At 40.4% G+C, this 13,795-nt stretch overlaps 1 protein-coding gene across 1 annotated transcript; it reads left to right on the top strand.

Annotated features, from left to right (window-relative positions):
* Nucleotides 1-3,868: 3,868 nt before the first annotated feature.
* slc40a1 (solute carrier family 40 member 1) lies at nt 3,869-13,275 on the top strand. Its single transcript, XM_026144342.2, has 8 exons — nt 3,869-4,233; nt 4,342-4,409; nt 4,692-4,851; nt 5,240-5,355; nt 10,674-10,800; nt 11,159-11,404; nt 11,502-12,137; nt 12,918-13,275. Exons 1-8 carry the CDS (start codon nt 4,200-4,202, stop codon nt 13,232-13,234), a joined length of 1,704 nt encoding a protein of 567 aa, XP_026000127.1. The 5' UTR covers nt 3,869-4,199; the 3' UTR covers nt 13,235-13,275.
* The last annotated feature ends 520 nt before the right edge of the window (nt 13,276-13,795 follow it).

The following is a 13,795-nucleotide window of genomic DNA, read 5'->3' as shown; positions in this document are numbered from 1 at the left end:
TCTTATTCACATTTCTTCTAAGTGGAAGGTGCTCGTATTAACAAGGATAAAATAATAAAATTATTAACAAATTACACAGCTTGCAGAAAGTTAAAAAAAAACCCCATCCACTTCTAGTTAGCAACTTTTAAAACCACGAATTAACAGTTTGCATCACAGACAACTCAAATATTAGATTTAAAGAGGTCATGAACCAGATTACATCTTAGCTTGGTACAGTAGATTTCTGGTTTTATATTTCTGCTCAGGTTAAGCTGTATCATTGAATGTAGAATTGTGCTTTGGAGCAGTTTTGCAACCTTTGGACAGATCCAACTCAGGCATCTGCTCTTTGATTTCTCTTGGAAATCCAACCTTGAATAAACTTTTCTCATGCCTATAAATAAGCAGGAAATGAGTGACCATCTCCTGCTTATACTACTTTACCCAGTGCAATAATATTTATGAAAGGAAGAAGATGAAGATCATTAAAACACATCACAAGCATTTTGGACATCGTAAACAATACTTTAGTGCCAAATTAGACGTGAATGCTCACCTATAAAGAATTCTGGAGATGCATTTGTTTTTATGCATCACAAAGCTGCAGTTTTTCTTTCTACACTCCAGAATGTGATGCAACCGGTCGACAGATTTTAGAGTAATTTTGCAACAAGGATTTAAGTAACCAACAGAACTGCAATGAGATCCTCCCACAAAGAGCAAAGAGGCTCTGCTTTGTCACATGTCATTTTGATGGACTGCGTTCAGTGTGTTTGTGGGTGTTTTTGACCTTGAGACAGATTAGGAGCTTCACAGAGTCCATTTTTGTTTTCATGCTTAAGCTTTCGTAACACCGCAGGGCTGAGGTGGTAAAACTGGAAGGTTTAGTTGAGTTTGTGCAAAGTTTTGTGTTGCAAATGGATAAAAACAACAGCTCTAAATTTGCATCAAACCCAACAAAAGTAAAGCACTTGATCTTTGTGGTATAATATGAAAGCCACATAGAACCTGCCCCCACAGGACCGAGCACAATACAGGGCTGTATGTGTGGGTATTATTCACTGGAGTGTGCTAAAAAAAAACCTCAAAAAACCTAAACTGTGTCACTGGAGAGCAGTCATGATGTTTCAGTGAGGGTCTCACTCAGCTGATCAGAGTTCATACAATGTGCAGTTAAAAGAGACATACATGCAGGTGTTCACTGAGTGTTTATTGCGGCCCGAGGAGGCTTCATCCATGCAAGCTGTAATTACAGCTGTAATACTGTTCTGTTGACAAAGTGCACGAATGCAAGTCATCCGAATGTGCACTATGTACACAAGTTTTACCTCCAAACTCACCTGCAGCAGCAAGCAGGAGGTAAACAGCTCCACTAGGTCAGCGCAATAACCAAAAGTTTCTTTTGTATGTGGTATCACGTGGGCAGAAAACGCTCCATTAATCTTTAACCTTTGATATAACTCTGCTCTCCCTTGGTCTTTGGCTTTTCTCTGATTCAATTTAAAAGAAAGAATGGCATGCAAAAGAATCATACTAGATCTAAAACTTTTAACATATTTTCACAAAAGAATACTTATACTTCAATGAAGCACTAATAATATTTGGAAACGGTACAAATGTGTAGGTCACACATGCGTCATGGTGTTTTAATGCATCAGTTAAAATTTATGTAAGTGTTTTAAAGCATTTAAATGCCTTGTATATACAATATGTAACTTTAAATACCATAGACTGCATATCAAAGATGGCCAAAGAAATTGTGACATCATAATGTTGAGCAAAGTCCAGGGTGAACATTTTCACCTTCACTATGTTCCCGTTTTGAAACCAGATGTCACAAGCTACATGCGTGCAGAGAATTGTTAATCACATGCTGAAGCAAACTGTGGTTTATGCTTCTTTCAGACTCCAATAAAAAACACAATTTACAAAGTGAACTTCATGTTCCACTTCATGTGGGACTGCTGAACTATACAACCAGAGGAGTCGCCCTCTGCTGGCCATTAACAGAAAATCATGTTTAAGGGACTTCCACATTGGATTCTGGATCTGTGAACAACTTATAAAATCTGTGTTGTAGAAGCAAGTCTTGCCACTCATTCAGTTATCTAAATTAACTTTATTGTGGTCACCAGAACATAAAATTGTTATAATGACATATATGTCATATAAAAAAACACATGCTTAAACAGTTTGTTGACTTTTACGCTTTCACCACCATCTTTGCTGATGCAGAACTTTCCAGTATGTTTTATTTCTAATCCTTTCAACTATATTTTAACTGTATTTTAATATCTATTAAAATATGCTTTGGGGTTGTCTACCATATCAGATCAGAAGCTGGCAAGTGGTTGCTGGTGGTTGTTGGTACTATCAGTCACACAGAAGGTGCTGCTCCAAAAACATCCTTATGATTGCAGATTGTTGCTGTTCGTTGTACTTTGAATGGAAGATGCAGAATTGTCTACAACACCCTCCAACTAATAGTAAAATTGAAATAAAACTTTTAAAAGTGCAAAAAACATTCACCTTCAAAGTAAAAGTTGTGCCTCTGTGTTCCAGACATGTTTCAAAAGGTGGTGCTTTTATTTTGAAGACGGATTTTCTCTGTTTGTGCTTTTGTTGCATTTTTCACAGTTTCATAGATGTTTGGAGAGACTTTGGTGAGTGTTTGCAGTCGGTGTCTTCCATGCAAATTACGGTCGACTGCTGCAATCTGCTAGAGAAGAAAGCGATTGCAAAGATTTTTGTGGTGCAGCAATTTGCACTTCTTTGTGACTAATTTCAGCAACCTCAAGCAACCACAGAGAAACTGGTTGAGGAATACAGATTTTTCCCTGGCAACCAGTTTTGGCAAATGGTCACAGCAAAAATGGCAGATAATTGGTTAGTGGTCACTTCAATCTAAAACTTCAACAGGCCTTGATATTCTCCTGATTTTCTTTCGGCTGTTCTCTTTAGGGGTCACCACAGCGGATCATCTCCCTCCATCTTAACCTATCCCTAGCACCTTCCTCTGTGACACAACCCCCCTGCATCTTTGAACCTCCTCTGTGGTCTTCCTCTTCCTTGCTAGGCAGTTCTATATTCATTGTAATCCATTTTCAATAAATTAAATTGAGTTTAATTTATATAGCACCAATTTAGAACAACAGTGGCCTCAATCTGCTTTATAATCTAAAGACCCTACAATATTAGACAGAAACCCCAACAATCAGACGACCCCCTATGGTCAGACAGTTGGCGACAGTGGGAAGGAAAAACTCCTTTTTAACAGGAAGAAACCTGCAGAACCCCCGCAAGGAGGGAAAGCCTTATATTCAACACATTTATTACTATTCACATTTTTTTAATTGTCTTTCAAAATATTTAAGATAAAAACATTGTTAATGTATTTTTTAGCTAACAATTTTAACTGTCATGCATGCTATTAGCTAATAATTTCAATTTCGTGTCCATTATAGTTACCCAACAGTTTAATTTCCTTATTTATATCTTTATTATTTTTCTTAAATGTCTGTATAAAACTTGAATTTCTTTTCAATAATAATGATCATCATCATCATCATAATAATAATAATAATAATAACAAGAATAACAAGAATAACAATAATAGTAAATAATCATGCATGTTGCTAGGAGGTAAACAAGTGGAGGAGGGGAGCATTTAAAACCGAAGCTCACCTTTGTGAGAGGAACCGGAGGGTTTAACTGTAACAAGGTAACAATGACACCATTTTCTGCTCCTATAGTGCATTTTTTTCTTTTTCTTCTTTTTTTTTTCTTTAAGTAGGCAGGACCGCGTCTGTTTTTGACACAGGGGTAAAGAAAGGGCAGTCACGTGACCGCGCGGGGTATATTCGAGGCGGGTCGTAAACAGAGCAGCAGCAGCTGCGGAGAGCAGAGCCGAGCAGACAGTCCACAGGAGCCCAGCTGACAGGAGCTCGTCTCCCGGTTTCGTGTCCCTGCGACCCACCCGGCCTTTCGGGCTATAAAATCATTTCTTTCCAACTTCAGCTACAGTGATAGCTAAGTTTGGAGAGGAGAAAAAGGGAGAAACGCCGTGTCTTCTTTTGTTTTTTCCGGTTATTGTGTCAGTTAGGTGCAGAGGTAGTCGGAGTCGACCTCCTTTTGCATTACAAAAGGGGATCTAGCAGAAAAGAGAGAATATATATTAGACATATCAAGCCGGTTGTTTCTATCTGAAGAGCTTTAAAATGGATAACTCTGGAACTAAAAAGACGTGCATGGGTGAGTTGTTTTTCTGTTGCAGGAGAAATTACTGAATATTTCCCAGGAGAGGAGCCTGAGTGTCACAGATGGGTATCGAACACCAGCTGTAACATGTTTTCTCCACAGAATCCACCCGAGACTTCTTCACCTCGGCCAAATTTCTCATCTACATGGGCCACGCTCTGTCAACATGGGTGAGCACACACTGTTTATAACCAGCATTGTATTATAACCATGCTCATGTCCATCTAACTGATATCACACAGTAAATGTATGCATGTTCACCTTGATGACTATATTTATTTGTGGCCATCCAGTGTTAAATCAAACCTAATGCGTTATTAGTTTTGTTATTGCTGTTTTATATGTCATTACAACTGTGCAAACTCACTTATTTTTGCACCTGCAGCTAGCCACACAGTACTCTATTTACAAATAGCTTTAAATATCTGAATATCTGAATTTAAATTCCTCAGGGTGACCGGATGTGGAACTTCGCTGTGGCAGTTTTCCTGGTGGAGCTGTACGGGAACAGCCTGCTGCTCACTGCCGTGTATGGGCTGGTGGTGGCTGGCTCGGTGCTCCTGCTGGGAGCCATCATCGGGGACTGGGTGGACAAAAACCCCAGGCTTAAAGGTAAGTTTAATCTGGGTTATGTGTGGCACTTTTTGGCTCAGTTTGGTGGGCTTGAATTGGGTTTCTGGCAGTTCTTTTCGCTGGTCAGATGTCACAACACCTCTGACATTTGGCCCATATAAGGGCCAGGACCTGTAGCTTGCCCTGAGTCAACACCGTCAGCCAAGGACAAAGAAAACTGTAAATAGTTACTGCAGTCTGGGATGTAAAACCAGGTGTTTGACTGTGAACATGAATTCCCTTGAACACAGACATTTAACAGTTAAACTGGAAAATAATTACACAGAAGAATTTGGCAAAGACATGAAATGAGCTTCTTTGCACCATAATGAATGTGTTGTGTCTGATCAGATCTCTGTCCCTAATGCCTGTCGTGGTCTTTCCACAGTGGCCCAGACTTCGCTGCTGGTCCAGAACAGTTGTGTCATCGCGTGCGGGGTCCTCCTCATGCTTGTTTTCCAGTTCAAAGACCAGCTCACGGAGCTCTACAATGGATGGATTCTGGTAAGATCCCCTGTCCCGTTTCAACCTGTTTTGGTGGGGATTTGCACTGAAAGCATTTTTACCTCCTTTCTTTAAGCTGAGGTTGAAACGTTCCTACTTTCACTCACTGATGCGAGTTCCCCTGTCAGTGTGATTTATGGAGTGAGCACAGCTTATCCACAGAGGATTGCAACAGCTCCACTAGAATTTTTTAATGTTCATTTGAACTCAAGTTAATCATCTTGAAATCATAAACTTATTATAAGCAAATCGATGAACAAAATCTGTAGAATTTACACTTGAGTATTTAATGCTTTAGTGGGTTTTTTTAAAGCAGTAGAAAGAGCCTGTTTCTAAAATATTTGTGGGTGTAACCTGTCTTATCAAACGACTATCAGGACACAGCCTGAAGTGGACTCCCACAGATACTTACTGAAGCATCAAAAATAGTAAAAAAAAAATTTAATAGAAAATTTAAAAAGAAAGAGGCCTATCAGATAATTTATTCTAATGCAAACTAAAAGCACCTATTCACTTCAATATATCAAATAATTCAAACACAGTTAACAGCGGAAAAACAGTAAAATGTGAAAGTGAAAATGAGTAATACACATAATTAGTTTGTAGTACACCAATCAATTATTTAGATATTTAAACTTTTTTTCTTTCAAATCTAATCCGGTGTACACATGACTGCTGATGAGTACAAATTTCTCTCTAACAGACTGAACTTCTGTTTTTATAATAAATAAGAAATCAATAATTCCTCATTTAAGTTTCCTCTTTCTCTCTGCTCATGATTTCAAGGGAAAGACCCAACAGTTAACACCAAAGCAAGTTAAAATTTCAAGACATAGCAGTATTCATATTTGCAAAACTCTTTCTATTGTCATCAGTTCCTCCTTAAAATAAATAACGCCGCTCTTGAGGCAGTTGGACAAAACATGGCACTTGAACTGAGTTTACATGAAGTTTATTCTGAATAAAATCAGTCAAATCCGAGAAAGGTTCCCATAGTTCAGTGAACCTTGGGAACCTTACATTCATACATTCATACTATGAATATTTTCTAGGCCCTCAGAGTACACAGGAGTGGGCCCGTTTTCACTCTGTTAAATGAGTTTTATCCCAAATTTCTAATCCCTCATAACTTTTATAAGTACCAATGATATTCACATTAAAGTTCTGTTAAAAACTGTACCTGGATCAGGTAGCACTACTCATGTCCGTTAAACCATTGGTGCTCATGTAAGGGAACAAGGTAGGTCTGAAAAATTAATTAAGGCCTTTATTTTACACAACTGAAGTACTTGTAAATTACACCATCACGTAGCAGCTTTTGTCTTCTTCAGGATGTAACTTGAAGAAGCGAAAGCTGATAAGCTTTGGTGATAAGCTGCTACGTGTTTCATAGCAAATCCAGCACCTTGTACTACGAAAGAGTTTATCATACAAAGCTGGTTATCACCTCAGACCTGCACGTTCACATGATCATATGACTCGTCCAGAGAAAGCAATCCCTATGAGTGTCACCTACTCCAGTCAGAGACATTATCACATTATGATCAAATGGTGATCACAAATCTCTAAAAAAAAATTTTTTTTAAATATAACAGCAAAACGCAACATTGTTGTTAAAAAGAAACAGTTAATGCAGAAAACCATTATTCTGATCTTTAGTGTACAGAGCAGTAAAATAAAAATTTTAATTACACTTAATTATTTTCTGGCTGAGGCTGAGGGTTTTTTTTCCCTGCTGTGGAGTCTTTACTATTTAAGGGTTTGAGAGTAAAGATTAAATACAAAATCAATATTCAAATGTAGTTTACACATTAGATATGATGTCAGCAATTAAAGTGGAGGTGTCCTGGTTATGATCAAATGTTAACGATTAAAGTAAAATAAAATTGTTGTAGAGTTTTGATTGCCAACAGATAAAAAAAACAAAATGAAATAAAGTTGCGTCAAAAGATCTATATTTATCAGGGAAACACAAAGACATTAAAATGCTCCTATTCTCCTCGTAATGAAATCTTTTAGGAATGGTGATGCTGTTTTCTGAAGATTGGTCAGTAGGAGTTAATTTCATACCTGTTGGTTTTCATCTGAAACTTAACGTGCTCTGGAGCAGGTTACCATGGCACGTTAAGACGTAAATCACCTTCATAGTACTGTACAAAAATGAGATTTTTTTCCTTAGATTGTGACACTTGGAGTGGCTGTGAAGTTGACTTATTTTTAGTTTTAACAGAGTTTTTCAGCCCTGAAAATTTCAGATGTATATCTCGTTTGATTATGAAGGTATGAGGGCTCAAAATATTGGAAAAATCCAAAAATTTGAATACAGGTTCAGCAACTCTGAAAACATTCAAAGTGTGCTGGTAAAGATTTGCTTTGGATCAATTAAATAAACTAAGATTGAAATAATTAGCTGATTCTGAAGGAGTCATGTGGAGGATTACTCAGATTTATTTATTTATTAATGCATTGATCCAAGAGTGTCCACATAAACTTCTCTGTAGCTAAATCTGTACCTGACTTCAGTTTTTCTCCCTGAATGCAGATGTGAAGCATTACAGTTAAAAAGTGAAACACTTCCAGGAGAAAGTCAGCAATGACTTTCTCTAAAGTTTGATTTCACTTCAAGACGAATCTTGAATCTTGAGTAAAGGGGGTTAGAAAACAAGTAGATTCTCAAGCCTGCAGTAGATTTAACATACGAGTACATACATACTACAACAGGAAAGCTACTGGGGACCAGGTGTTTCAGTTATTTCTTTTTTACACTTGTTGAGCTATGTGACTAAACAGGAGCTCCCTCACTGTCAATATTTTGATCTCCGCGATCCAGAGATCCAGAACTGCAAACTGTTCAAGTTTCCGTTCATCACAGGAGACGGGTTTGGGTGTCGGGTTGAAACACAGAAGCCCTCCAGCGTTGTTCTTTTGTGTTTGAAGTATCTGTGGGAAAATGGGGCTATTTCTCTAGCGGTCAGAGAGTTCAGAGGGCTGGCTGTTGTCGGAGTGCTGGTGGAGGTGGTGAGAGACTGGTGAAACAGGAGATTTAGTGTCTTGCTGAACGCTGTGCAGTCAGCAGGTTGTTCAAGGCCAGTCACATGACACAGAGAGAAATGTGGCTGGGCCTGCTGAAGCATTTCTGTTTTTTTATTGTTTCTATACTGACCAGAGCAGCTGTGTGAAAATGCATGCACAGACCCACAAACAGAGTCTGCTTCAGAAAAATGTGCAGTTTCTGCTGAAATTTTTAATTTTAACTAATGATATAGATTTTTTTTTCAACAGGAAGTTATTGATTTGACACGTAGTGGGAACGGTTGACATTTGATTTCATTCTTAAAGAGCTAATCAGGTCGGATTTTGAGAGTTAGAAAAAGTTGAGAAACTCATGTTCCCTTTACCCTTGACACCTTCTGTTGAGGGATCTGGTCCATGCTTTGCAGCCAGTTAAAATGACCCACTTTTTGAAGACAAGTTCCTGAAGATGTTCATCACTGTGACAGATTCCATCTGAGCTTGTTGGGCTTCATACTCTCAATTGACACTCAGCTCACACTGCCGTCTCTCTATTATCCACTGTGGTGTAGCCAACATTGACATTTTTCTAGTGTTTGTTTTTGTAAGTTTTGGCATTTAATGCAGATTGTAGCGGAGTGCACAACCTTACGTAATTTATGTTTAGCCTCATCGTATCTTTAATAATTACTCTGGTGGTGTTTCCCCTTGGTAGACTGCTTAGTGGGTCCGGGTGATGCCCCCCCCCCAGGTTAGTCAGGACTAGCTTCCCTGTCATCAGACTTAGACATTTGGGGTCAGTTGGTGTCTATTCAGTATGTTTTTAGATGATTGAACACTTGCTGGGAAGCTTTTTCTGCCCTTCAGTCAGCTCTAGCCTCTATCTTTTGTTCTCCCGTCTCATATTTCCTACTGCCCCTCCCCCCTTAAACCGTCACAGCAGAAACAAACATGACCATAAATGACTGCAAAATGGAGAGTATAACCCTGTGATAAAATTTCACAAAGGCACAAAAATTAGGCAAGCTAGATAAATAAAAACATGCATATTGAATCTTTTTTAAAAATATATTTATCTGTTCCCTTGGCTAAACTGTGCAGCTGTACTGGAACAGGAATGACTACTTTGGACCCCTCCTCCACCCTAGAAACAACTCCTTTTTAAGTCAAAGGTCAAATCAGTATGGATCAATACAGATCCATCAGTGATGAAACATAAATGTCTCTTCTAATGGGAGATTTTGTCCCAGTATTTTAAATGGGAAACATGGAAAAGGGGACCATAGCCCAGAAAAAAATCGGTGAAATTCAGTGATTTAAAGGGTTGACAGGTAAAATAAAGCTTAAGACTGCGCTGTCCAACAGATCGAGAAATTAAGTTAATGGTGTTAATTCTTTCATTGGAAATCCAAAGAGTTGGAGAATCAGTGCTAAAGCTGGCTCTAGCTATCCTCTAAAAAGCAACAGTGGACTCATGTGTACTTTCTCTGACACTCCAACCAAACCCCGTATTGGATTTAGATTCAACCACATGCTAAATAGGCAGATTTTCATAAACCAGAACATGCCACGAGGTACACATCAAGCTTGGGACTGCAGGCTTTTCTTTTTGGGTGTTCCAAAAAAGATGTTAACCTGAACTCGAACCTGAATTCTTGATGGGTTTATGGATGACCTTGTAAATGTTAAACGTTAAATAAAAATCATAATCTAAAATAATAATATATTATTTTAGAATATATAAAATAATCATGCTTTAGTTGAAGGCAGCTGGACTCCTTTTAGGTGTTTCATGTCATCTGAAAGGCTGAGGAGTTGCAGGTGTTTATCTTCTTATAGGGCTGTGATCTTGGAAATTGTCAAGACACGCCCAGACGTGTGAGGACGTTTGTGAGTCATTAAGGTCACAGTGGTGGAGGTGTGAATGGCAGCTCAGTTGCCTAGGAAGGGATCTCAAGATTGTTTTACAGGTAACTGATAGCTGGTGACATAGGCCACCAGTTCGGTTCAAGGATAGCCGCTCCAGTTGAACCTAAATTGTCTCCTTTTTTCCTCTGAGTTTGTTGGTCTTGAGGAGATTGTGTAAATCAACATAACTCAAATATGTGTTCATCGAAAAGGACTGAACTGTGTAGCTTTGTGGCTTAATACTGAGGTTTTTGGACTACAATGGAATTCGATGACATGAGGGAGTTAGATCTATCCGATTCTTAGTTTTTCATGTTTCATGGGAGTATTTGTCATTTTATCACACAAAGTCAGTCCAAATATAAAACTACTGTTACATTTTTTTTTATCATTTTCAGACAACTTGCTACATCCTGGTCATCACCATCGCCAACATTGCCAACCTTGCCAGCACGGCCATGTCCATTACCATCCAGAGAGACTGGGTGGTTGTTGTAGCAGGTCAGGACAGCAGCAAGTTGGCAGGTAGGTGTTTGCTATCGACTGGTGGCTTATCTTCAGATGTAGGCCTCATATGATCTGTTATCAGGTCACATGTTCAGCTGGGAGGACTTTGAACCCCGGATGCTGACTCGCTCACATTTCTTTTTCTTTTTTTTATGTCACTGCAGTTTTCCATTGATTGTGACAAGCTGCTAGAAAGATTTGGTCACATGGTGCACAACACTTTGAACTGGTTGACCCTTATCAATCCGCTTGTGCTAGTTCTTAGTTTATATTACTGTAAACACGAATTTTAAGACCATAATCAGCTTTTTTATATCAATGTGTTAAATTAGCTGTTAAACTAACTAGCTTCTACTTCCACTCCCTTGTCAAACAGATATGAATGCCACAGTGCGGATTATTGACCAGCTGACCAACATCCTGGCTCCCATGTTAGTGGGCCAGATTATGGCCTTTGGCTCTCATTTCGTTGGCTGTGGCTTCATCTCTGGCTGGAACCTGTGCTCCATGTGTGTGGAGTACGCACTGCTGTGGAAGGTCTACCAGAAGACGCCTGCACTGGCTGTGAAAGCTGGACAGAAGGAGCAGCAGCAGGAGCTCAAACAGCTCAGCCCTACAAAAGGTAAGTGCAGCATTATCTGTTTGTATCGTTGGGGAATAAAACTGACTGTGTTTTAGATTTGGTAATCGAGAACCTCCATTATTCTGCCCTTTGACAGATTTGGAGAATGGCCAGAGTCCCGAGGAGTCATCTCAGCCACTTATGAACGAAACCTCCGTTGTTGCCAAGTCTGACTCTCCCAAACAGCGCAGCTGTTGCTACCAGATGGCTGAACCTGTGCGCACCTTCAAGGCCGGCTGGGTGGCCTACTACAACCAGAACATCTTCTTCGCCGGCCTTTCACTGGCCTTTCTTTACATGACGGTGCTGGGCTTTGACTGCATCACCACAGGCTACGCCTACACACAGGGCCTCAATGGCTCGGTGCTCAGTCTGCTGATGGGAGCCTCGGCCATCTCGGGCATCTGCGGCACCGTCGCCTTCACTTGGGTTCGCAAGAAGTGTGGCCTGATCCGCACTGGCTTCATCTCCGGCATGGCCCAGCTCTCCTGCCTCATACTGTGTGTCATCTCAGTCTTCACTCCTGGAAGCCCCTTCGACCTCAGCGTCTCACCCTTCCAGGACCTCTACACCCATCTGATTGGAGAGAAGACCCTGCCTGAAGCTGTCCACAGCCTGACCGGTGGAAACATCACTATGCCTACTACTGCCGCACCAACCCAAGAGCTGCCACCTATGCAGTCCTACATGTCTGTTAGTCTGCTGTTTGCTGGCGTAATTGCTGCTAGAGTTGGTGAGTGAAGTAGTTTATTTTTTTTCCCAATCTGGGAATACTTGCTGTATTTTAGATGCGGTGCAGAGATTTACCAAAATGGATTAGTACGCCAGCTATTAGTGGCCGAGTCCAGATGGAGAAGAATACGTCTGAAATCAGGAGTCAGTGGACGTTTGGAGAATTTTAAAGGCTTAAAAAACATTGTTAGTTTTGACTTGCATCTCTCTCTTATTTCGACTGTACTTTTATGCTACACTATTGTATTTCAAGTCGTGCAACAACAGGGTCGGTCATACTGTTGTTTGATAGGTCTTCCAAACAAAATTTCTATAAAAACACCTGCTGGAGATGATCAGTGTAGGGCCAGAAGCAGTTATTAAGTGGACTCCAGGGAAGGTCTCACTGCACATTATAGTCATAACACTGGTAATAAAAAAGGTCCACGCACCCCAAAGTGCTGATGTCCATTTTCTTAGGTGTGTTTATTTTATTCGTTAGGAAATTGGAGTGTTCAGGAACTGCTGCTCATGCTTTATTGGCATGTTCATTTCCTCTGACCAGATAGCAAATTTTCAAAATTATCACTTCCAGACAGGTGACTCAAGCAGCTTGACAAGTTGGACTGTTATATAACTTGTAAGAATGTCCCACAGGACCTCTGCAGTATCTGCAACCTTTGATGCCAGTAATATTGCCTCATTATTCCTAGTAGAGCTACTGTTGAGTACTGAAGCGGTTTTATTATGGATATAAAAAGATTATTAGAGCTGACTGTTGATCTTTGCCTCTGCCCTGCAGGTCTGTGGTCTTTTGACCTGACAGTGACCCAGCTCATCCAGGAGAATGTGATCGAGTCAGAGCGAGGTGTGATCAACGGCGTCCAGAATTCCATGAATTACCTCTTAGACCTTCTGCACTTCATCATGGTGATTCTGGCCCCAAACCCAGAGGCCTTTGGCCTTCTGGTCATCATCTCTGTCTCCTTTGTGGCCATGGGCCATATGATGTACTTTCGGTTTGCTTTCAGGAGCCTGGGCAACCGCCTCTTCCTCTGCTGCTCGCCGGAGCAGAAGGTGGAGGCAGTTGACAATCCTTCACTTCCTACCACCGTCTAATCCCATTAAAGAGACTCTGTCCTGGGTACATACATCTCAAACCTTACACTAGCCCTGCATCTTATTTATCTCACTAACATCTTAGCTTGTAGCTGGCAGAGTGCTAACGTAAAGCGTAGACAACATGCTATCGGTAGCCATTAACCATTAGCAGTAGCAGAGGAGTAGAAAGTGTTAGAAAGTAGTGAAAGTTTAGATAATGCAGGGGTTTCTGTAGCGTTTTCAGTCTGGGAGTCAGATGAGCGCCTCAGCCATACACCTATGGATCCACGCTCCTTAACACATGCATGCGCTGTCCAACAGGGGTCCATCGCTTCTGGGTGCTGTTGGAGAAATCATGGACAGTGCAGTGTAAAATCCTCTCCACCTAACAGCCCGCATGTAGCTGTAAAGATGTCTAAAAGGTGCTTCAGCAAAAAAAAGGGCAGAATGAGAGAGAAATCTCATAGAGGAAGCTGAGATCCTGACAGTCAGGACGCCACTCGGGTTGCCTCTCAGTTTGGGTTCGTTGGTGCTGTCGCTGCATCCGCTCACTGTTCTCTCATAGACTTCTTTCTGTGC

The sequence above is a fragment of the Astatotilapia calliptera genome, chromosome 16 (assembly GCF_964374335.1).
Source record: "Astatotilapia calliptera chromosome 16, fAstCal68.1, whole genome shotgun sequence".
In the NCBI taxonomy this organism is placed as follows: Eukaryota; Metazoa; Chordata; class Actinopteri; order Cichliformes; family Cichlidae; genus Astatotilapia; species Astatotilapia calliptera.
This window is presented reverse-complemented; position numbering and strand designations above follow the sequence as displayed.